This window comes from Nestor notabilis, unplaced genomic scaffold (assembly GCF_000696875.1).
Source record: "Nestor notabilis isolate BGI_N333 unplaced genomic scaffold, ASM69687v1 scaffold24058, whole genome shotgun sequence".
Lineage (NCBI taxonomy): Eukaryota > Metazoa > Chordata > Aves > Psittaciformes > Psittacidae > Nestor > Nestor notabilis.
The window spans coordinates 7443-31272 of record NW_009941804.1 but is presented as its reverse complement, the minus strand read 5'-3'; the positions used below and the strand labels follow the sequence as shown (position 1 = coordinate 31272).

The window sequence follows — 23830 nt, the reverse complement described above, 5'->3', positions numbered from 1 at the left end:
GCCACCCGCGGGGAGCGCTGGGGGGAGGCGGCCTTTGCTGAGGTAACCCGCGGGCTCAGCTCTCGTTCTCACTCTAAAAAGATCCTGTAACAGCAAGAAAAAGTCTCTTCTCCCCCCTTGCCTCAAAGGAGTGCCCTTGGAGCGCTCACACAGAGCCAGCGGCCCGGCTGCTTCACCCGGAGCTGCCTGAAAAAACTTGCTTGCGCAGCCGGGTAATCTCCCATTAGTGTAAACAGAGCACCCAGCCTTGAGAGGAGCCATTCAAAACTGGTAGGGGAAATAAAATAACAAAAATAAACAGTATTAGACGTCCGAACGGCCAGACCAGAGGGAAAAGAGGAAAAGCAACAGATTGTTTTGTACTGGTGCTGATGATTTAACCACTATTTCGTGAGAGCAAGTCTGTGAAATGGTTAATGCCATTAGCTCTATAAAGTGGTATTGTTTTGTTTTGTAATGATGCTTTGGTCTTCGGTTTCAATCTCTGAATAAGCTGTGGCCAAAATAAAGCCTCTCCTGTGTAATGGAGGTCGGAGTTCTGCCTGTTCTCTAGCTAAGCATGGGATAATTAACCCAGAGAGTCCTCTAGTGGAAATGCTGCTTGTACTGGCCAAGCAGCTGTTTTCCTGGTGTGTCTTAAAACGCTTTTCCAAGCGAATAAGCTATCCTGGCAAAAGGTGTGATTTGGGGCTGTTGTTGATCTATTTACATCCACAGTTGGGCAACAGTAACCCACCAAATTTGAAAAATAAACCAAACTAAGCAGTCCAAACTGTAATATAGTTTTGGAGTTGAGCATTCAAAACCTGTATTCTGAAAATGGCAAAAAAACCCCACCCCAATCTATCCTTAGTCTCTTGCTATGACCTTGTGTACACCTACATCAAACTTCTTAGGCACCATCTAGCACTTTCACAAGATCTTTATGGGCCTTTGTGGGTGCATATGTGTTGGTGAGTTTGCAGCAATATAGCTCTGTTTGGTGTTTCTACAATGTGTCAAAATACAAATAAATACTAGTTAACTTTAGTTTAAGTAGCAGTAAAGTGGCAAAACTTGTTCCTGTCAGTCTAGATGTTTTCTCTGACACCGGGGAAATGCACCAAATGGTTTCATTTATCAGTCTTTAATCTGAATTACTCGTTTATACACTGTTAATTTTATCTTAGTGGGAACTGTCAATATAGTTTTAAAAAGGGCCCTTAAATCTTTATCTGTTCCAAATTTCCTCTGCTTAAAATGGAGAACATTATGTAAGAAAGAAAGAGTCTATGAACATAATTCTTTCAGGGCAAAGTGGGCTTTGGTGTCCTGTCACATCAATCAGATGGCTTCAGCTCCTTCAGTTGTTGGATTAGGAGATAAAAGGTAGCACAGTTCTTCAGAACTGTGATTTGGGGTGTTGTGTGGTTTACTGTTGTTATTTTTTCCTAGCCAACCTATTGAGGACAAAAGGATTGGGTACATTTTCAGTGCTTGTAGAAATTCTCAACAATAATATTTTTACATCTTGCAGAGATATTTTGTAGTTAATCACTTAGTACTAATGCTGTTATTTTAGAAGTCTTGTTTTGAGTTAGTTTGTATTTTCTTATATTACAAGGCTGTTCAAACACTTCAGTTGCTTAGTAGATGCTTCCCACTTCTGGGCAGATGGTATTTTTTGGAGAGGATGTCAGCTTTGCTCTGTGCATTAGCTGACAAGGTTTCAACTGGTTTGAAAATGCAACATATTGTATGATCATTGCTTCTGGCTTTTTCTTTTTTTTTTTTTTTTTTTTTGAAACATGATCAGCTTCTGTTGTCCTAGAGTTGTAAATCCTGAGTTATTCCTGAGCTTTTTTTCCTTTCCCCCCCTCCCCCGATGTCAGTGTGTTGCACTTTTATCTCCTCTCATCCTCAGCTTAAAGAAAAGTTGAGATAGTGCTGGCTACTACACCTAGATTTGACAGCTCCTACAGATAGTTTTATTTTATTCCAGGTTTAAAGTGGATATTTTTTGCATCTAAAATTTTAATTCTCTTTTACATTATTGTTGTCTCCTGATATCAGATCTTTTACTCTGAAGAGCAGATTATGAACTGCTCTGTTTGAGAAAGAAGGCTTCAAAAAAGCTTTTTCCTCAAGTATTTCAGTTCTGTTTTGACAATAAGTCCTACCACATCCAGCACAACAAAAAGGGGGTCACATGACCTAAAAAAATTTTTTTAAGTGGTAGGATAATAATTATTTTCTTACCTGTTATTTTCTTATTTGTAATGGGGTTCTATAAGAAAGAAGAGCTCCCTCCTGCTGGAAACAGCCATATGGATTTGCCTTCCTATTTTGTTTTTTCTTAAAGTCACTGTGCCTTATTAGCAACCAGGTTCGATAGCAGTCATACTGACCAGGAGCTACTGCAGTCTAGTTGAAGTTATCTTAAGGAGGACATACTTCATTTGCAGAGCGTTCTTAGTGAAATGTTCTGTGTTAGCTTGCATGTTACCACATCACCTCATCCACAGTGGAGCTACTCGTGTTTTATGCAGATATGGCCATGGTGACCATCTGGCTTCACACAGGTAATACTACATTCAACCTCGGTGTCCAGTTGTGCCACAGATTTAGAGCAGCAGTGGAGAGAGAATGCTGATTTGCTGAGGAAGCTAATGTTGGTATTTCAACTGCTGCAGCCCAGCAGTCTGATGTTACCTGTTTATTGAACTAAAAGTTCTAAACATCCAGAATACTGGCTTCCAAACTTAATGTCTTCTTCATTATTTCATGGTACTGTTGTCTCTGACAGTAACTTTGAAGTCTGTATGTATTAAAGCATGTATATCTGCACATTTCCAGCAGATGGCAAGATATTCTTAGGCAACTCTCTGGGAAACAAAATTGTATATAAAATGCTTACAAGTGGTAGTGCTGTATTTTAGTGCTACAGGCTGTTGAGAACTGTTCTTTAAAAATAAGTACAAAAGGAAAAAAAAATGTGCTACTTAATGGTTTGGAAGCTCATTGACTAAACAGAACAACTGTTTTAGTTCTGGTTGAGATAAGAGTGGGAGGCAAAGGCACTGTTGGACTGAAAGCATAACATGAATTATGAATCTTAGCTGTGAGGCTCTCAGCTCACTGTCACTGCCACTTGATCACTCTCATATCCAGAGCACTCTCTCTGGCTTACAAAATGCTTTCCTTTGAGAGAGATATCTCTCTAGAAACAAAGATCAAAGGATGCGTATTTGTTATGGTTCATTTTATTTCATGGGTGAGGAATTAAACAGAGATGAGGACCATCATTGTAATTTGGGAGCTGTTGTGGCTATATGAACGTTTATCCTCTCCCTCTTCCACTGATGTAAGAAAGAGGGAGGAAAAGCTCTCTGTTTTAATTTTGGTCATTCAATGAACACATGAAGTTGTGTAATTAATTAGATTAATTAGCAAGTGGCTCATCTAGGGCCTTTCCTGCTTAAATGACTAAAACTATTGGGAATGTTCCTGCTACTGAAGGTTGTTAGAGAACTCTTGCACTGTATGGACTCTTCACAGATAAGATTATGTACAAAGTTTTTCTTAAAAATTTAGTCAGAAAGGTAGGGAGTTGGAAGTTTTTACACCTGCTGTCTGCGTGGCAGAACTTGTAGCTTTTTTACCTTTCCTTTGCTGAAATAACTTTTTTTTTTTTTTAACTGCTCTATCCACGAAACACTTGTATGTTTCTGACAAGATTGACCCAAAAAATCTTTTGCCTTTTCTCCCTCCTGAATGCTTCAATGAAGACATCGTTATGACAACTAGTTCTTAAAGACAACTGCTGAAATAAAACGGGCAGTCGGTACTAGTTGTACCTCAGTAGAAAAGGACAGCAGGTATCCTGTTGATATTGTCTTAAATCTTCACCTGTATTAGGACCTGTCAGCTTCCCAAGGTTTTAAAGATTTGGTAGGGAAAATGATGATTTCAGACTATTAACTAAACAACAGATAAATTGAGATGGCTAATGTCTTCGAATATATGTGAAATGTGACTAAGCAGTTCTGTGTCACTCGAATCAAAACACATCCCCATAGAATGTCTTTTTAGATCAACCCAGGCTGCTCTTCAGCTCTTTTTCTGCCAGGGGACAGCTATAGTTTCTGTTGAGATCAGTGGCAGTGAAACTATTGAGTCCAGTGGGAACAAATTTGATCCAAATGCCACTAAGTTAGGATAAAAACCATAAGGAAAGCATTAATATATTTTAACAGGAACTGAAATAAAGCATATATCCTACATAACATCAGAAATCACCATGGTAATCCTGTGCAGATTTTCTTACTGGACTAAATATTAGTGTTTTTCTAACCCATGTTAAAATAGACAAAAGGAATAATGTTTCAAGACTATTTTCAGTCAACACCTCCCTTACTTGTCTGTCTTATGTAAGATAGACTAACTCAGAAGCTAACTCACTTTTGTTGACACCACATTAACCAGGAGGATAAAGAATTCAATGTGTAGCCCAAGCTACATATGTTTAAAAGCAAATAAAACCAATTCTCTATGCTACTGTATTTATTTTTTCAGGATAATTAAACAACCTGCCTCTGTAGAAACACAGTTTTTGCCCACTTTTATTTTGTATATGTTCACTAGCACACAATACACTGTAAATCACAGGGGCTCCCTTCTTGCTTCATAATCTAGTCCTAACTCTTTAGAAAGCAACTTTTTGCAGAACAGTGAACTCCCAATAACATCTGATCAGCTCTGTTGGTGCTATATTTTCTGACAGCCCAGGCATGACTGTCTTCTCAGATTTGTTTTTGCTGGGCAAGACTTGGTAAAAGGAATAGCTGTGACGTGAAGCTGGTATGAGGAGACAAGAGATCCCTAATGTGTTACGTAACAATGGGCTTAGATCCTCAAATTCATTTTGTTTAAGACACAAGCTGCCAAGGCAGAAAGAGACTGTGCCTTTCCTATTTCAGCTACCACATCCATCCAAATAGACATGTTCATTGCCGAATCTGTATTCCGTTTTCATTAGGAATTAGTTGTCTGTGTTTGTAACATATATTGCTCACAGTATTGTTACAACATCAAACAAGCTTTCAACCGCTGCACGTGTTTTCAGCTGCTGTAATGAAGAGGGCATGAGAGAGTTGCTTCAGATTTTTCTTTAATGAAAATAATCTCAGAAACTTTCAATAAGCTCTTTGTTATCTATCCTGCTTCACAGACAGCTATGCAGGGGTGCTGTTTTCCACCTCATATGAAGTGTTTTCTTAGGTTAATGACTCTGAGTATTTAAAACCAGAGCAATTGTATTAAGTGTTTTGTTGTAGCAGCAGCAGGAGCCTCATTGAGTTAAATTGGTTTCGCTACATTATCTATTGGATCAGCAAACCAGTGAAGAACTGATGTGAGAGCTTTAACTGTGAGAGCATTTAAAAATGCTTTCATTTTTACCCAGAAACAGGACAGACATTTCTGTACATTAACCTCTTAATAATGCTGTCACTGCCAGCATTACTTCCTAGCAAATCACGCAGTATCTTGCTCCTCTTCATCTTGTGCTGATTCTTTTCAATCTCTTGAGGCAGCAACAGCTATTTTTTAACATAAATACAGTAGTCTGCATAAGTGCCCCCCAGAAAGCACTCATGAATACAGAATGGTACTTCCTTTTCTGTTGCCAAGGCCAAACTAGAGTTTTACAAGTCCTTGGGCACCCAATAGGAGGATTTCATTATGGGATGAAATCTCTGAGGTTATTTTGATTTTCCTTCTAATGCATTTTATCTTCCAGTTCAATAGTTGGAATGTCTATTTTGTCCATTTATAGAAGTTCCAATTTCCGTATATCTACATTTTATCAACACTTCACATTTAGAATGATTACATTAACACATACCCCACTCCTTTTCTCACAGACATGCCAGTCCATAGAGCAGTACTCTAAATTGCTGAAAGGAATATGAATGCTTTCAGGTACAGCAGAGAAAAAGTGCCTTCTGATCTGTCACATACTGGATTTGTTGGGGTTTTTTCCCCTCTCTTTGATGCTAATACAGCCCATCCGAAGGCAGCATTTAACTGACATCAAATTTAGTTTATTTCTGTTTATTATAATGAAATTAGGGTTTAATAGGGCATTGCTTGGATGTTAATACATCTAAAGTATTAATGTCTGATGATTTTTAAGTATGATGATTTTTTAAATGAAAAATAAAAGAAGTTAAGCACACACAAAAGTGCAGAAGATTCAAATGTATGGAAACCTCCAGTCATTACACCATACTCCTGTACTGAAGTTTCTCCTTAAAAAGCATTTGAATGGCATCTGATTTTTCTATTTCTGGCTCTGGAAACAGATTTAAGAAAATCCTACTCTTGATGGTGGAGGTATTTTGTCTTGTGCTACTGCAAGTGCAGTAACAGTAGCTGAGACACCTCTCCTCCCCTCTGAGTCACCTTGTTCCTGGAATGGACACAACAGCCATATGTATGCTTGCAGTGCATGTTTCTGACTCCCTGCAGTGTTTTGAAGTGGTTATTTTCCCTTTACTTATGCTTCTGTCTACAACATTGTGATAGTCTAGCATTCTGGCTTAGGTTTTTTTGAGGAACATCTTGCTGCCATCTTTTACTTTGATCAGTCACAGCTAAGGTGTGACTTGAAGATCTGCAGTCAAACTACAGAAAACATTTGTTGACTAAATCGTTTGAAGAAGTCAGCAGGGCATGCAGCCTATGACTGCTTCCCAGTCATAGGAGGAGCAACTGATTTTGTCCAATAACCTCATGTGGTTATTCAATTGACTTTAGTGCAAGGAGTTATGTCAGGTGCACAGTTACAAACTATTACTGCTGAAGTAATTAGATTAGACATTGCATTTACATGTAATCTGCAGCTACCTTCTTGCTAATTACTTGAAATAACAAGCCACTGCACACTAGAGGGACTAGGTCAGTGCTTTCTTCTCTGCTCTTCAGTAACTGCAATTCCAAAATAATGGATTGTTTTCTTATGATTGATTCACACTACACAAGAACTTGCTGTGAGTATTTCAGCTGGATTTAGTCAGTAATTTCACTCTTAGCAGCAGATACTGACCCTGACAGGCAATGTAATAAACTAATACCTAGAGAAACCAGCAGGATACCAAAAGGTTAGACTCTGCTTTCACAGCAGTAGTTAATCTATTCATTTTAAACCAAAGAGTATTTCTGGTTTAGGCAAGTGTAACAGAGAAGAATAAGGCACTATGGCCTTTCTAGAGAGTGTAGTACTGTTGTGGTGATAAGTGTTCAAAGTGCTGAGCAGAATATTTCACACTTGCCTATGAAAGTGCGTCATCCAAGAGTTACATTTAAACTTCAGATGCTTCTGAGGCCAGATAAGATTTATATCAGACGTGAATTGAAAAAGGTCACTTTAAGCTGTAAGGAGAAGTAGAAGGGATTTAAGATAGGACCTGACCCCGGATCATGGAAAAAGCAGCTACTTAGTAAAGAAAAGGCGTTGTAAAGTCATGCTGCTGGTGGTTTTATTCCACTTTGCTCTTAATGGTTATATAAAACAGCACAAATGATCTAGAAGACAGCAAGAAGGTTGAACTTCTTTGAGGGAGAAAGTGATTAAGTCCAAAAACATACTTAGGAAAAAAATGGTGTATTTCTCTAATGTAGCATTTCATAAACATCAGGAACAAACACCAAGAAAAATACAATCCAAAGAGGAGAAGCAGGAAGAAAAAAGAAGCTTGATTACCTGCATGTATTGAAGGACATGCAGAATTTCATTAGCTTTCTGGATAAGGTGAAATTTGGGCGATGCTTTGCTTTAATTCAGTATGTGAGAATCTTCGATACTATGGTAAATAGCACCATGTAAGTACTAGTTGGATGCACTTACCTACTTGGAGAAGAGTTGTCTCTCCTGAAGGGTTTTTATTCTGTAAAACTCAAAGATATAGGAAAGAAATCAGTATCATTATATCAGTTTTGCAGAGGATGCAGTGATATGACAGAACTGAGATTCCCCAATAAGTTAGTGGCAAGATCTGGGACCAGAATCCAGGTGTCTATGTCCAGGGCTAGACTGGTGTGAATTTTGTGGAACAACTCCAGTTTGCACTTGCCAGCACACTGTTGGCAGGTAGGTTTCCATTACAACAGAAACTAAAGATTGAGGTGAACCTAACCCTGACTTAGATGGGAGTATATTTTCTATTTTCACTCAGTTCAGGACCACTACTTTTTCTTCAAAGCATTCTGTTACTTCGTGACATTGAACAAATCTTATTTTAGATTATAATCTGTGTTTAAATGCTCTGTCTTTCAGTGCTGGTCATACGAAATCAAACCATATGTCACAGATAAGTAAGGCAGGAGGAACAGAGGCACACTCCACTGTGATCAAATGCTTGTTTCATCCTTATTGCAATTATTAATCATCAGCCACTGCATTCGAGATCCCCATCTTCAAAGACCAGCATAGCTCTTCTCTTATCTACATCTTTTGTCTCGTTTAATCTCACACCTCCCCATGCTCCCTTTCATCGTAGCTTTTAGCCACTTGCTCTGCTTCCTTCTTTCCCTTTCTCTCTCACTTCGTATTTTCTTTTGTGTCAGTCTCGATATTTAAAACAACATTTCACTTTCAAGGCGACAAAATCCTCAGAAAAGTTTCCCTTTTGAAGTGTCTTACATTGGTTTCCTACACTAACAATATTTTACTTGTTTTAAATCATATCCCAAAATATTTACTGTGGAGTTTTTTGAATGTATGTGAAGCTGGTGTTTGTTGTGGATACTGTATTCATTTGCTGAGTTCCCTGGAATTATTGACAGAACAAAGTGTTATTTTGCATGAGTGGGGTGAGAGGCTCTAATCCTGATTTAAGAAGTGTGTGCATGAGTACCCACAAATTTCACTGTCAAATAGTGGAAGTGAAGAGGCCTAACATATTAGATCAGCCTCTGAATAAAAATGGCAAAAATATCCAAAGCAACGCAGTAACTCAGAGCCAGTTATGACATTTTTTTACTTCACTCAGCTATTTAGGGACAGATGCAAAAAGGATATTTTCAGAGGCACACATGGTAGACTCTCACTGAAAATTGACAGAATGAATTGTAAAGCCCTTCTTGAAAATGGAGTCAGAGTTCCTTCATTATTGAGCTGCTTTAAAATTTTTCCCAATCCAACGTAGGAAACCTGAGTTTTCCCTGTGTTTCTAGATCACTTTTATCTATTTTGAGGCCTACTAAACTAATAAACTTCACTGTACTTAAGTGTTTAAACTTCCATTAGCTTAGATCTGGAATGTAATGCAGTCATTATTAACAATTCAGTAGAATCTTATGTAGTATATTTTATTTCATGCTGTCACTAAGAGTATTGAAATGTTTTCAATACTTTATCCAAGACAAATAATAATTTAAGAAAAAGCCCCCACTCTCCTCTATTCCCTTTTTCTTTGTTCATGAGATTTTTATGATTAAAACCTTCATCACTACTGTTAAACCTGGACCACCCCACAGAAGGACAGATGCAGAAAATTACTCCTGTATGGAAGTGAGGAATTAGCTCTTCCATTACAAAAAAGGAAAGGACCTGAGTATGAAAAGCCAAATCTTCATTACTGATCAACCCTTAAAGTGGAGGAAACCCATGGTAATTTATGATTTAAGCTTTTGCTGTAAATATTTACATATGAAAAATTGTCTCAGGGTAATCCAGGAAATTAGGAGCTGGAATTGTTTGGCAGAGTACAGTTATTACTGTCTCAAACCAGATGGGTAATAAATTGCTGGTTTTAGTAGGAATTGATAGCAGGACTTTCTTGACTTTAGAAGTACCTCAAGCTCTATTGAGAATAGATAGATCCATACAGTTTCTGCAAGGGCTGTTTAGTCCGTAGGCATTGTTCAATTTGTAGCTTTTCACATTGTGTATGCAACCCAGTATATGACATTGACTGCTGCAAAGGCTGCTGGGAACACAGCTCTGGCATATATATCAATGGTATCGGCATCAATGGGCTTAAAGAGGGACTTCAGACCACTCTTCTTATCCAGTTTCATTATTTGCCGCTGTTTTGTCTCTCCAGTTTCTATTTCTATTGTGCCATAAGATCCAGGCAGGCTTCTGGGAATTCGGTGCTGCCTGTTGGAAATGGCCAGTTCCTGACTCACACCAGCTATGGAAAGGGAAAACAGAACAATGGCATTCTTCACGTTTATCTGCAAAGGAAAGAGGAGAACCTATAATAGCAATTTATAGGGCAAAGGTAGTTCATACAAACTAGACATGATACTGAGATGGTGAAATACCTGTGAGATCCATAGGTGCTGAATGGTATTTATTATAAATCCCAGCCTGGTTTGGGTTGGAAGGGACCTTAAATCTCACCCAGTTCCAACCCCCTGCCACAGGCAGGGACACCTTCCAGTAGACCAGGTTGCTCACTTGCTTTGGCAGAAGGATCACTGAAAGACTCTGGGCTACAATGTTTAAATTCTGGTTATAATTTTACATGTTCAAAATTATCAAGGCACCATTGAGACAACATGCTTAGGCCTTCCTGACTCAGAACAATTGACTGACTTCAAGGACACATCCCATTGTGTGGCCAAAGCCCACAGGCAGTTCTCAGGCTCTTGTCAAAGCTGAGACAACATAGAGTTGGGACAGAAAATCAATATGGGTCAGTCATATCTGCTACAGCTTAATAAAACGAAGTAATAAATAATCATAAATAATACCCAAGGTGCCAGAGAGTTCTAAAATATGTAGGCATGGACTTCAAATTTTGAATTGTCAAAAAATAGTTCCTTAATCAGTTCCCCTGTACTTCATCACTAACAGGCATATATGTACGTGAAGAAAGCAGCAAAGCACATCTGGAGCTTCTGGAAAAAATCTCATCTATGTCCTCCTTTGTTCAGCTTCACTGGGCTTCACACCTACATGACTTGGATCCATGCTCGTTTCACCTGTATTTACCTTATGCAGCTTGGGTGTAACAAATGTAATTTCCAGAGGACAATGTTGAAGACTATAGAGTCTTTTGCAAAGTTACTCATAATATTACACTTACTGACCTCTGCACTCTGCCTTCTTGCCTTTAGTTTGTTCTTTTGCTTTTTCATATAGTCAGCATTGAAATGTGCAAACGCGTATTCGACCAGTGCAGCGAAGACAAACACATAGCAAATCCAGAAGTAAACATCAAGTGCCTTGATGGCAGATGCTCGTGGAAGTGAAGATCGGGCACTGACCATCAATGTAGTCATAGTGAGAACAGTAGTTATACCTGCAGTCAGCGTGAAAAATTTTACTTTAGGTTTCACAGTGTACATTATAACAAGTGTATTTACTAATCTGAAGCTGAGGAATATTTTCACGGTAGAAGCCCCTTAACATTGTGGCTTCTGATTTTCAAAACGGGAGGTCATAAAAAACTGCCTTGGTATGACTAAGGCAGCTTTGCACACGTTATTCTTGGTTTTGTTTTAGATCAGGACAAACAAAACCAGAATTAACTCTCAAAAACTCTTGCATCTGACAACCCTGAGTCAGGCAAACAGATCCACAAGCTTTAAGAACATTTTTTTGTCACTGTCCCAGTTCCTTCAAATCAATTCTTTCATACATGTGCCTCACACTCACTGTTGCTTTTAACCCTCTGTAGGTGGTTATCTTCTGTTCTTTACTGAGGCAGCTACTCTGATTGCATGACAAAAATTAGAACATGAGGGAAATCTTTTAAAGCACCATCTCTTCTGCAGGTGTAAACATAGTATACATAAATGCACCTTCATGGAAAATAAAGATTATTAGAGATAATTATAACTTGAGCATACCCTTCCTTGTTAGTTTCCCAAACTCTGTTTTACCTAATGACACTCGGGCAGGCACAGCAGACTGACTGATCCAGAAGGACACCCAGGACATGGCCACGAGTAAGATGGAAGGAACATAAGACTGAATGATGTAAACGCCTCGATTTCGGCGAAGGTGGAAGTGGAGACTGAGCCTGGGAAACTGACCTGCTGAAAAAAGAGCACAGAGACACTGTGTGAACTACAGTTAGGCTGATACTCAAAATAACATCTCCTGTAATGACACAGATGTACATTCTTAAACAGCTTTTGGACAAGGATCACAAAAAGCTTTTTTAAATACTGTTCAATTAGGTTTCATAAACCCTGCATGAGGTACTACAGTTCTCATCAGCTAAGAATAGGTGAAATGTTTTGTCTCAGGTCATGTCAATGCCAACTCAGAAAATATGAGTCTTCTCAAGTAACAGTATTGCTTCAAAATGTTGTACTGTCTTATCATCTGCTGTAGAAAGTCCTCCAGACACTAAATTTAGATTTTTAAAAGGGCAAGTTAATTTCAAACTCAAAAAAGAGCTTAGAGGAGATGTGCAGCATAAATGAGAATCTGAATACATGAAAGAGTAAGAAATTACTCCAACCTTATACAAACATTGCAATAAACCCAGTGCTACGCATACACACCACTGACTTCTACTGCACAGAATTAGTGTGATCTGAGTGTACATCATAAGCTTCATAACATAAGGGCTGATGGAAAATTTTCTTCATCGGAAGTTGCAAATTAGGTCAAGAAAATGCGAGCAATACCTCGAGTGGTTTTATCCAGTGCTGTCTGCGTGCTGCAAGCAGGATTTTGTCAGACATACAGAGCTAAAGTACGTAATATGCTACAGCAGGTACCTGAAGGCTCAGAAAAGGTTGGCATTTTTTACAAGTGTAAGTTGAAGAAAATTCTTATCAAAAACCTGGCAGGTTCTTAAATTAATAAATTAAGAAGCAGGATTTTCTATTATAGACACAGGTTTCCCTGTTCAGGAAGAAGTCAGATACTGTCCCTGAGCTGAAGACAGATCCTGTTACCAGATTTGAAGTTCATAATTTCTGTTGTGAACTGGTAGCTGGTAATTGTGAACTGAGCAAGCTGCAGCTTATCCAGCCCATGGATCTCCTCCTGGTTTTCTGACCAGTGATAGACAATGTCCTCTGAAGAGTAGCCATCTGCAAAAAGAAACCTGAATAAACACTAGGTTTAAGGAAGAAATATAAGCAAATATAAGCACTTGGAGGACTCATAGTGGAAGTCTTCTAATTCCTCTGCTGTGCTGATTTCCATCCGTCCTATTGCAAACATGCTGTGATTCAGTCTGGGTAATTCACTGTCCTGGCAGCATCAATGTTGCCAGTGTCACATTGGGGTATTTTTCCTACAGGGAGAGTAATTCAAGTTGATTCACGCTGACTAGCAATGTGTGGCATGGCACAAGGCAGTGCCATGAGAAATAGTCAAATTATCTCTCAAAAAGATCATTGCGTACTCAAAGTCAAGTTACTCTTGCTGTTGTTACTCCATCTAGCTAACTTACCCCTGCACTGGGCTTGGATCTCAGAGGCACAGAAATTTCTGATCGTAAAAGAAAATAACTCCCAAATCTGATCTATCTATGCCTATCCTACTGAAGACAGATCAGGTTGCAATTTTGTATGGCAAATCTATCTCCAAGATCACACATTGCTTTAACAAGATAGGTACTCTGTACCAGTCAGGCAGCACTGGGGAAACAGATTTCCTTTGTCAGTGATTCCCCAGTGTCCTTAAAAAGTATGTGTCCAGTCGGGTTTGTATCAACCCTTGCAAGCCCTGCAGTGCTTTTACAAATAGACACTGCACAAGGTACATACTGAATTGTTCATATGAATCCCCACTCTTTGAAACAACTGTTAGGGTCTCCCCTGGGCTTAAAGCAATTTAATAAGAAAACAATGTTTTATGCCAACAGCCATGTGTTGGTTTTCTGTCAGTTCTCCAAACAGCTTTTGAAATTCATATTTTCCCAGCCAAAATGACAAAAAGGTAAAGGTTTCAAATTCTTGATTCTTGAAATTCTAGATTCTTAAAGTTTTGTAAGAGATAGTGTGTGGAGAATGGAAAAGTCAAGTTTGTGCAGCCAGTTAGAGAGCAGCAGTAGATCTCAGCCCCATGCCTATTCTGAGATGCATCTGCTTGACATTCACCATGTAGATCAGCCTGTTAATGACTGCAGCTGGGCATGGGTGGCAGCTGAAAGGTAACTACCAGGGAAAGGTACAGGGCACCAGGGACATGGGAGAAGGAGGAATACGTATGAGGGAACTTACATGATATGCAAATCCACAGGAAACTGAGCTTTGCTAGTTTCACTGTTAATCAAAAACTTACTACTAAAACATTCATTTGTTTAAGAGGCTTTATTTCTGCATGATTGTTTGACTGAAATCAACCCCCTCATATTCAATTTAAAAATTCAAGTACCACCAAAACTCCCTGCAGAATGTGCTGGGAGAGAGATTCAGTTGCTGGTACAGTGTCTGCTGCCTCTGCATTTGGTGATTACATAAGTAAAACTGTAGATTGCTATTTTTGACTGGAAAAATGGTATCGTGGTTCATTGCCTAGAAAACAAAGTCAGTGTTCAAAAGGAAAAAGATGAACTTGCATCAATAGGCCAGTGGATCTGCTCAGAAACTGCTATTCACAAATCTCTGGAACCCTCAGGACCTGGAGACTCCTTGATATAAAATCCACAAAAGGCAGGACTGTAGGTTGTTCATCTTCACTAAGTTAAATCCTTCAGTGCTGAACTGAATCTGAGCTGAACTGGTATTGAAAAGTCCACAATCTAATGCCCAACACAGAATGAAGGGATTCCTATTTGTACCCATTATTTCTAAATCCTAAGGCACTCCTGACATTTCGTGGACTAAAGCAGAATCATTCCAGCAAACTGCAGCAAGCCAAGCACCATATACACAGGCTTTACACAAAATACAAGTTATATGAAACACTGTACTCAGCCCTTACAGCTCTCCAAATCCAGCATGCATTCTTGCTCATCCATCGGATACTTGGAAAGGTCCATGTCACAGGCCACTGTTGAGGTAATCCTGTTCCAAGCAACATGAACACCAGTTAGATGCATTCAGATAGACATGTCTAATGTCAGAGGACACTTTAGCTATTTCTGACTAGGAAAAGGACTTTTCTGAGTCATATTTACTCCCTTCCACTGTCCCCAAGATCACTACAAATACTTTAAGGGTGACTTTGGACTTACAGTTTCAGAACTGCACACTCATAATTTTTTAGAAGATTACATAATTAACTTTAAACATAGTTATTGAATTCCGGGAAAAACACCCTTCCAACGTGAGGAAATACTACTTTTTCTGTTTGAAAGATGGGGAAGTTGAGCCTAAGTCAGGCTTATAGTTCCCTTGGAAAATAGTGAGAGTGGAGATCATAATCTTTGCCCTGTATGGAGCATATTGCCCACTGACTCAATAGTTATGAGGTGCTTATCTCCCATTAAGGACATTCTGAAAGCGATCACTGATGATGCGATGTTGCCAAAGACACCTTCCTGGCAGTGTAATCCTTGAAAAGCAAACGGATCTCTGGTAGGAGTCACCAGTACTTTCTTCCATGTTACATTAATAATTATTTCAAGAAATCATCCTTGGAAAACCGAGTGACTACTTTATAGTCTGTCTAAAAAGCTAATCCATGATAGAGTTCACTTGCACTCTTTCTCACTCACCTGATGCTGTATAAAATGACTCCATCTGGCTGGAGCCTGATCAGTTTGTTTTCTACTGTCACATCATGGAACCAGGCAGACTTGGCATTTACTATGAAAGTATCCGGCAGCCAGAGCTTGTCCACAAAGCGGCTGTCCAGGCCCAGTGTCTCATTGGTGTGGTTGTAGGACAGGCGGTCGTCTCGCCAGCTCTGGTGCAGGAATACTGTCATGGTATATTCCTGCGAGAAGAGAAATCCCGATCAAAAAGTGATGCTAAACAAACACAATTTGTTTATGTCTTGAGACATAATGGTAATGTCTCAATGGTAATGTCCTGGGACTTGGTCAAAAATTATTGTATTAGCCTAGAAATGTAGTAACTGCTTCCAATGCGAATAAGTATTTTTATACTCAGTCAACCATAGAGCTGCCCAAGTATTTTAATTTCTGTCATATGCGTCTACCACGGATAAACCCAAGATATCAAAAAAATGATTCGATGTCAATGTCACATGTAACATGTTGGATGAGTTGCATATGTCCTAATGAAGAAAATCAGTTTATGTATTTCCACAAGTGCAACTTTTGTTTTTGAAAGCAAAACTAAAAAAAAAACCAGGTGAAGTTATGCATCTGTTATGAAGCGAAAGGATGGAGAGAAAGCCAAAGTTTTGATTTTAAAATTAAATCTATTGTGTTTCAGAAATGCAGCTAATCCATGCCAATGCCTGTTTGTGTGATTTGTAAGCTGTTACACTCCACTGTGTTATTGGAAGGGCTTTACACAAAAATGGGAGCATCTCACAACCAATCATTCCCTTAGCTTCTTTTTGGAAGTGTCTGTGGTGAAAAGGAATTTGAACAGAAGCTGGTGTTAATGCTTAAAATAAGGCTTTCTGTTAGTATGTGCTGCACAGATCCAACCTTGCTAACTGTAGTAAGAAATCTCAGTGACTTACACGTGTCTAGATTCTTGTAATTGCCAATGCCTGCCAGGAGAGACTGCCTGTGTCTTAAAATGCAACATTTGTTCCCCGCAGCACCTTCTTGTGGCAATTTTTCCATTCCAAACATGTTGGAGATCAACTGTCTTTCTAGTTAGTTTTGTACAGTTTCTGTCACTGCAGTACATATGTTCACAACTGGGTAGGTTTAACTGGTGACATACCATGTTCACTTCTGAGATGTGGTCGATGCTGGCTACTTCAATTGCGAGAGCAACATTAACAGGAGGACCTGAGAAAAAACGTTTTAATTTATATCATCAAAGTACCTATAAAAATATAGGTAGGGAAGAAGGATTGTAAGAAACATAAGAGAGATTATTCCCAAAGTCTCACCTCCAATCCCAGGCCTGAAGTTACGTGCATACCCTTTCATTAAATCATCCAGGTTGGGTAACCAGGATATTTCGATGTTGGAACCTATGTAATCTCCAATGTCAGTCATAGCTCTAGGTAAAGAGAATAAGTATCTTTTATAACTTGGCCATGTTCACAAACAGAAAACTAACAGAAAATGGGAGATATTGACTTCTTTTATACCAGAGATCACCTACAGTATGGCCAGCATATAGCTGTATATAGATAGGAAAACCATGTCAGACACTTCAAATCAAAACGTATTTCAGGCAAGTCTATGGCCTTTCTGAAAGACAAGCACACACTTTTTAAGCTTTATTTCTTTAAAAAAAAAAAAAAGTAGGCAGAAAATAGATTTAGAAATGTAAAGAAAGCATGAGGGAAACCAATATACTTTGTATACTGTATAAAATGCATCTGTGGATGATGAAATGCATCTATCTGGGTAGCAGTTTACAGCAGCTGTGACAGCTCTTAGTACAGCTATGGAACAGCTGAGTTCAAGAGGGCTGGTAATTCATCAAATGTGATGGGTAAACAGTAAAAATTACACACCTGGAGTTTGGATTTAACATATTTGACTTTGTGAAAAGGACCACTGGGCCTCAGGAATGTGAAAAGTAATGCTAATACCTGAAAACTGAAAATACATGGTCAAGAAGGAGAATTTTTTAAATTGAGGCCTTGGCAGATTAAGGAACATGAGACAACGTTGAAATTATTTTGTTTAAAAATGTAATTAATTTTAATTTGAAAGCTTCAGCCATAGATATGTAATGGTAATTCCTATTCAGTAAAACACATAAGCTCCTCTTATAGGTAAAGAATGATACTTTATGTCTTTTCCTAGTTAAAATAAATAACTCCAATACACTTGCATGAATATACCTGCCTAAAAATCTCTTTGTTTTTCAGTAGAAGATGGTGTTTTTCAACTCCTGTTGCTAAAACTGCAGCCAAGTTTTATAAAGTGTTTTGAAAACAATGCTCAAGTCAGAAGGTGACTCCCCTGTAGCGCCCTACCTCGTGCCTACGTACACAGTAGTACAGAAGTGCCTAGGTACAAGTAGTAAAATTAGAATCCCATGAGTATTTATGAGTACTTATCATGAGAAAAAGAATAAACCCAAATTCTGCTGCTCCCCTTTCACAACAGGTATTGCTACTTGTGTGCATCAGGAACTCACCCCCAGATAACTGACTCAAAATCAATCACTCGCTGTAACAGAAGTAATGTCATTGTAAGAACTGCCAGGAGCCTTGTCTGTTTTGTAAAAGCATTTACAGTACATGCAGCAGTTATCCCGTGTTAGTATTCTATTTTAATGGCATCAAGGAGAGACATAGAGCTAAAAGGAAGCTAAAATGACAAGTGGTGGGTTAAAAACGGTGGGTTGTAGCTTGCCATGTGCTCTACACAGATTACAATCTAGAGGGAGTTTTACTTAAATATCCATGACACAATTAAAAAGAATCTTGCTTCTATTATTAATAAAGCCTTAGGGTCAGATCATCAGTGTACAAATGTGTTGAGGTCAGTGAAGCTATATGCACTTAATACCAGCGGGAATTATTTAAGCATTACAGCTGAAATATTTTTATGGCTGGATTTACTTTGTTGATGTTTATACTACTGGTTCATTTTAAACTGCCTTTGAAATGGGCAATGAAATGTCTCTCCCTCAGTTACTGCCACTCTCACACAGTAGCGTGGCACTCACAAAATGGCTTCTAGATACTCAAAGAGAATATGTGAGACTGAGTAACCTACAGTTTCTCTTACAGACAGTTATCACTGAGTTACCAAAAGCTTTTGCTAATATTAGGCTTTTTTCATGCAGTTGATTAAGGGGCTGAACATCTGTCATAAGGAAAAGCTGGAGAGCTGGGACTGGAGAAGACTCAGGGGGATCTTATCAATGTATGTAAATACACAAAGGGAGGGTGTAAAGCAGGCAGAGCCAGGCTCTTTGCAGTGGTGCCCAGTGACAGGACCAGAGGCATAAACCGAAACACGAAGGTTCTGCTTGAATATCAGGAGACGCATTTTTTACTGTGAGGGTGCCTGATTGCAGGGACAAGTTGCCCAGAGAGATTGTGGTTGCCCTCCTTGGTGATATTTAGAAGCCATCTGAACGTGGTCCTGGGCAACTGGTTCTGGGTGGCCCTGCTTGAGCAGGGGTTGGACCAGAGCACCTCAAGCAGTCCTTTCCAGCCTCAACCATCTTGTGATCCCATGAACCTGTATTTTACCTTTAAACTGCCCCATAATCACATTAAACAGCCATATTCTTCAAATGACATTGTTAGACTAACACAGAGGCTGGTAGAGCAAGGGAAATAATACAGACACAAGAACTAATGTCCTAGCAGGGCTCTATGCTTGGGGGTGTGACACAGCATGGTATAAATGAGCCCAAGTTTTCCTTGTGTCAGTTTAGGTCTCAGGTCATACCAGGTCCTTCAGCACAGTAGAAATCTCCCATTCCCCTCGTTTTCGTCCCTCAGGAATATTGAGGGAGAAGAGAAATAGCAAACCCAAGAATATTATTCTATCTAAAGTATTTTCATTTCTTTTTTATCTGGTGATGACAAAAGTGTGGATATTAGCAGACAGTATTGCAGTCCTCAGTCACAAAGGATGGCTTTGGAAAGCAGAGCTTTATTTTTGTGATACTTCACAGGCCAGTTTGTGGAAACTCCTTTGGGCCATTCTTCTGGACTTCTGTACATCAGAACCAGCGCTTTCAATTTACATGAAAGATGGTGGGAGAATTCCATTCACCCTTGATAAGCAGTTGGGATTAAATAGGGCCTAAAATATTACTCATTTATGGTACCTGAAAAAGGAAGACCGGCATAAAAAATACACATTGGAAGAGATTAACTTTTCCAAGTGTAAGCAGTAAAGATGAAAAGAAACTATTAGTTGATTCAGCAACTTCACTTTCTGGCATAAGCTGCTGTAAAGCTTGTTTTAGTAAGAAAAGGGCTTTGTAAAATTAAGTTCTTGATTTGTAAAATTCAAGGGGCATAACAGCTCATCAAAAAGCTTATCTTTATTTTGCACCAGGCCAGAGAGGGGTGCTTGGCTGCCTGAATGACAACATAGTCATGTGTACTAATACCACTCTGGAAGTCATTCCCAAATTTAAAGCTGGATGTAAAACATCTTCTCCATGAAAAGCACAGTTAGTTCTCTTGCACACAAGCAAAGGGGAAAGGAAATCACTGATAAAGTGGGCCAACTATGAAGTTCTTTTTTGCCCAACAAATCTGTTCTTGACACAGGTTAGGGAAAGCGACTCCAAGCAATGAATCTCAAATGACAGAGCAAAGAAGCTCATCCTTTCAGAGCTATGTACTATCAGTTCTAGAATAAAAAGTATATCTAGCCCAAAATCCTTTCTGACCGAACTGACATCTTTCTCCCAGCTGCTGCAGGACCACTGCATTCTCCTGAAGCAGGGTGATCTGGAGGAGATAGACCAAACAACTTGGGCAGCACATCTTTAAAGCGTTTGTCAGTTCAGAACACTGCTTGAAAACAGTTGCTAGAAATATATCAATATTTCTAGAAAATCTCTGGTAAGTATTTAAATTACACCAAGGAAGGAGGCAATCTGTACGCTCTGTGTGAATGAGTGCACTGCAGCTGATAAACAAGACATAACATTAGCAATATTGGTTTTGCACAGCAGCGCCAAAAGCTCAGCAGCATCTTTAAGTCAGTGGCCAATGAGATACTGACTTTAGGTCACATTCCAGGGCGAGTACGCTAGCCTCTTGACAAATACATATAGCAGTAAGATGTGGAAAATCACTTTTTGCATCATCTGTTTCTTCTTTAAGTCTGCTAACCTGATTCTTCTGGGGACTGCGACATAGTTGCTATACGAGTCTTTAAACCTGGTGGATGGAAATACCGGTTTGACACTGAGGATGGGATGGACTATATTTAATTTTCTTTGAGATAATCTTTTGGGGGCGAATGTCCCAGATGTCATTGCCATGAAGGGAACTTTCTTGGGGGAAAAAAGACAAAGAATATCCTGCAAGGTCAGTGAACAATCTGGCCTCTGTCAAACTCCAGGATTATCCAGAGCAGTATGTGTATCCCTCCCATCTGCCATTCCTGACTCTAAGTGAAGCTCACTGTAAACCTTTTGTATTTCGAAATGTAATTGAAAAAGCATTAAGCTTAATTCATGGCAACCTTTTAAACATCAAAGCCCTATTTCCTCTCTGTGAGTTTTAAGCTACAGAAAATGGACCACTCTTTGCATACATTCATGTGCTAAAGCTGCTCTGTTTCCATGAATAGAAGTAAAAGACTGAGGGAGACACACCACAGAAGGACAATTATATGCAAATGTATAAAAGTCATTTAACATAGTAGAATCTTAAATATAAAAGATACACCTATTTTTAATTAGAGAATTAAAACCTCTTTCCATAAAGAATTGCAAAGCACAGACATACACTCCAAAACACCTATCAGTAGTACTCTCTCCCCATGCAAGTGAACCAATATTCCAAAGTGTATTTCAGCAGATGATCTCATTCACTGTGGCACATTTATTACTTCAGCATCCACAGTACACCAAACTGATAAAATAGGGAAAGCTCCAGTCTTTGCCCCAGCCACTAACCACTGTCTCAAGCAGACCAGAAAATACTACTTTTTTAAGAAGTTTACCTGAAAACAGCACTGGCATAAGCAGAATGTGCTGACTTAGGTAAAATCTGGCTCATTCACTTCAGTCAAACAGCACACATGACAGAGAAATTGCTTCAACTACAGCTCCTTAGAGCACCCCGAAAGGATACTCAAAACCGCTCTAAGGAAGTAGCTTCATGTTCAGCTCACTCCCCTCCTCTGCCAAAACAGAACATCGTTTTAAGAGCCCATTTTCCCTTTGGGAAGTCTTATGTCACACCACCAAGTTCAGTTCTTCCCTTTTCCAGTATGTTTTTGCTTACACCTGTCAGTATACAGTCCATAGAAATCACAAGCAGAGAATTTGGTGGGTTTGCAAGTCCTCTGTCATCCCAACCATGAATCATATTACATTTAGAACACAAAAGCAGAGCAATAGAATGTAGCTATTGGCAAGTTTGTCCTTTATTATAAAACTACAGTATTAATAAAATCTTGCTTTTCGTAAAAGCATCCCTTACCTAAACTAGTTACAGAATTAATTACAGAACTGCAGGGAAGAAGAATAAGGAAGATAATGTGCTGCTTGGGCCCTTCCAAGGGGAATTATTTCATAGGTCATCTGTGTGTGAGTAATTTTACTGATGTAAGGATAGAATTTTGGTTTTGTTCTGTTTAAGTCCTCCGAAGCACACATGCAGGTACTCACTTCTTACAAGATTAAACAGTGTTCTGCCATAGCCATTCTAAATCCAGAATCTTCAGAAAACTTGTACTGAACAGACCAACTCTCTTTGACCACTGAATCTCTCACAATTTGGCATACTTGGAAAACTACCACAAACGGAACAGTCGGAATTTCACAAGGTATAATTTGCCTTGCCCTGCCTTGCTCTCTGCCACATGTATATGTATTTCTAACAAACAGCTCATCACTGTTGTGTAACTGGAGGAAGAAAGTCCAGTAACTAGGTAATTAATCCAACTGTAAAGTCATTTATCCAACAAATTACAGGCTGCACAGATCCTGGCAGTTGCTGTGCCTAAGAACAAAGACAGAGACTGACTTCCTTAAAATTCTTTCTTCTCTTATACTCAAACACCACTTTTCAGCCTAAATACTTAATGCTAGCCCAAGCACAGATAGAGACAGGATCACTGACATTATGGGCAAGATCTTGATGCCCTTAGGTCACAAGCAGTATGTTCTCTGCCTTGATTGCTTCAGAGCTCTACAGTGTCAGCATCTGGCCCTGGGTAACAGCCTCAAGGTCACGAGATAAATCATTATGTCAGTCCTGAATAAGAGCAGTTGACTTGGCACTTCCTCTAATGCCAGATCCTTTTCCTTCCCAGGAAAAAAAAAAAAAAATCAGATCTCACTAATTATTTCCAAAACCTATCACAGCAATGTTATGTCTTACTACAGTTATCACTTTGCTTCTTACACTCCTCCAAAGGTATCCGTAATGCCTGCGAAGTCAAAGCAGGAAGAGTGATGTAGACATGGGTTTTTTTACATACAGCAAGTTCTTTTTCACTCCCCCTTCTATTTCCATTGCATAATCATGGCAAGCTTTCTCCACATCCAGCCTCCAGATCTGGAGAGCATATAGAGAGCGCATAGCTGGTTGCCTAGCTAACACCTCCCGAAGAAATGTGACTATGAATTGCAAACATAGATCTTTACAATTTGTTATTTTAAGAAATGGTTGGCGTTCTTCAGACGTCTTTTTCTAAGATCTCTGCCAGTCTCTTCCTCTCATCTCAAGTTCAGGAGTCTTAACGAACCCATTAGAAAGGAATGTCTCTACCTGGGGGTTTTAATTACACCTATGGAGGCCCCAAGCAAAGATGTTCAGTTCGTACCCCACTGGTTGTGCTGGATTTATGGAAGAGTTTCTCATTCAAGCAGGCCCCCTACAGAGCTGTTACGGGGATGAGGCTGCTCTGGGATATGCAATACCCTTACAAAAAGTGATTGCCCCCAATTTAGGGCAAGTGCCCTCGGGAAAAGGCTTCTACAGGCATCCTGCTAAAAACACACCCCTGAATTAACCCAAGGAACTGCTTCTCAGTTGGCAGAAGCGCATCCTCTGCTAGAAGAAGGATGAAAAAACCCCAAACAAACAACAAACCCAAGATGGGGCACACTGAGGAAACTCTTCAGTCAAGCCCCTTTTCTCCTGAGCTGTCACTCGCGCCAG

At 39.3% G+C, this 23830-nt stretch overlaps 1 protein-coding gene across 1 annotated transcript in view; it reads right to left on the bottom strand.

The window, feature by feature from the left end:
• Nucleotides 1-9824: 9824 nt before the first annotated feature.
• Nucleotides 9825-23830, bottom strand: part of GABRD (gamma-aminobutyric acid (GABA) A receptor, delta) — a 14326-nt gene continuing 320 nt past the window's right edge. The window contains exons 2-9 of the mRNA XM_010021076.1: nucleotides 16943-17055; nucleotides 16771-16838; nucleotides 15621-15841; nucleotides 14885-14967; nucleotides 12907-13044; nucleotides 11878-12033; nucleotides 11083-11294; nucleotides 9825-10221 (exon numbers count right to left, since the gene is read on the bottom strand). Of these exons, the coding sequence (XP_010019378.1) occupies nucleotides 9922-10221; nucleotides 11083-11294; nucleotides 11878-12033; nucleotides 12907-13044; nucleotides 14885-14967; nucleotides 15621-15841; nucleotides 16771-16838; nucleotides 16943-17055 (1291 nt within the window). The 3' untranslated portion in view covers nucleotides 9825-9921. The remainder of the gene's footprint in view (nucleotides 10222-11082; nucleotides 11295-11877; nucleotides 12034-12906; nucleotides 13045-14884; nucleotides 14968-15620; nucleotides 15842-16770; nucleotides 16839-16942; nucleotides 17056-23830) is intronic.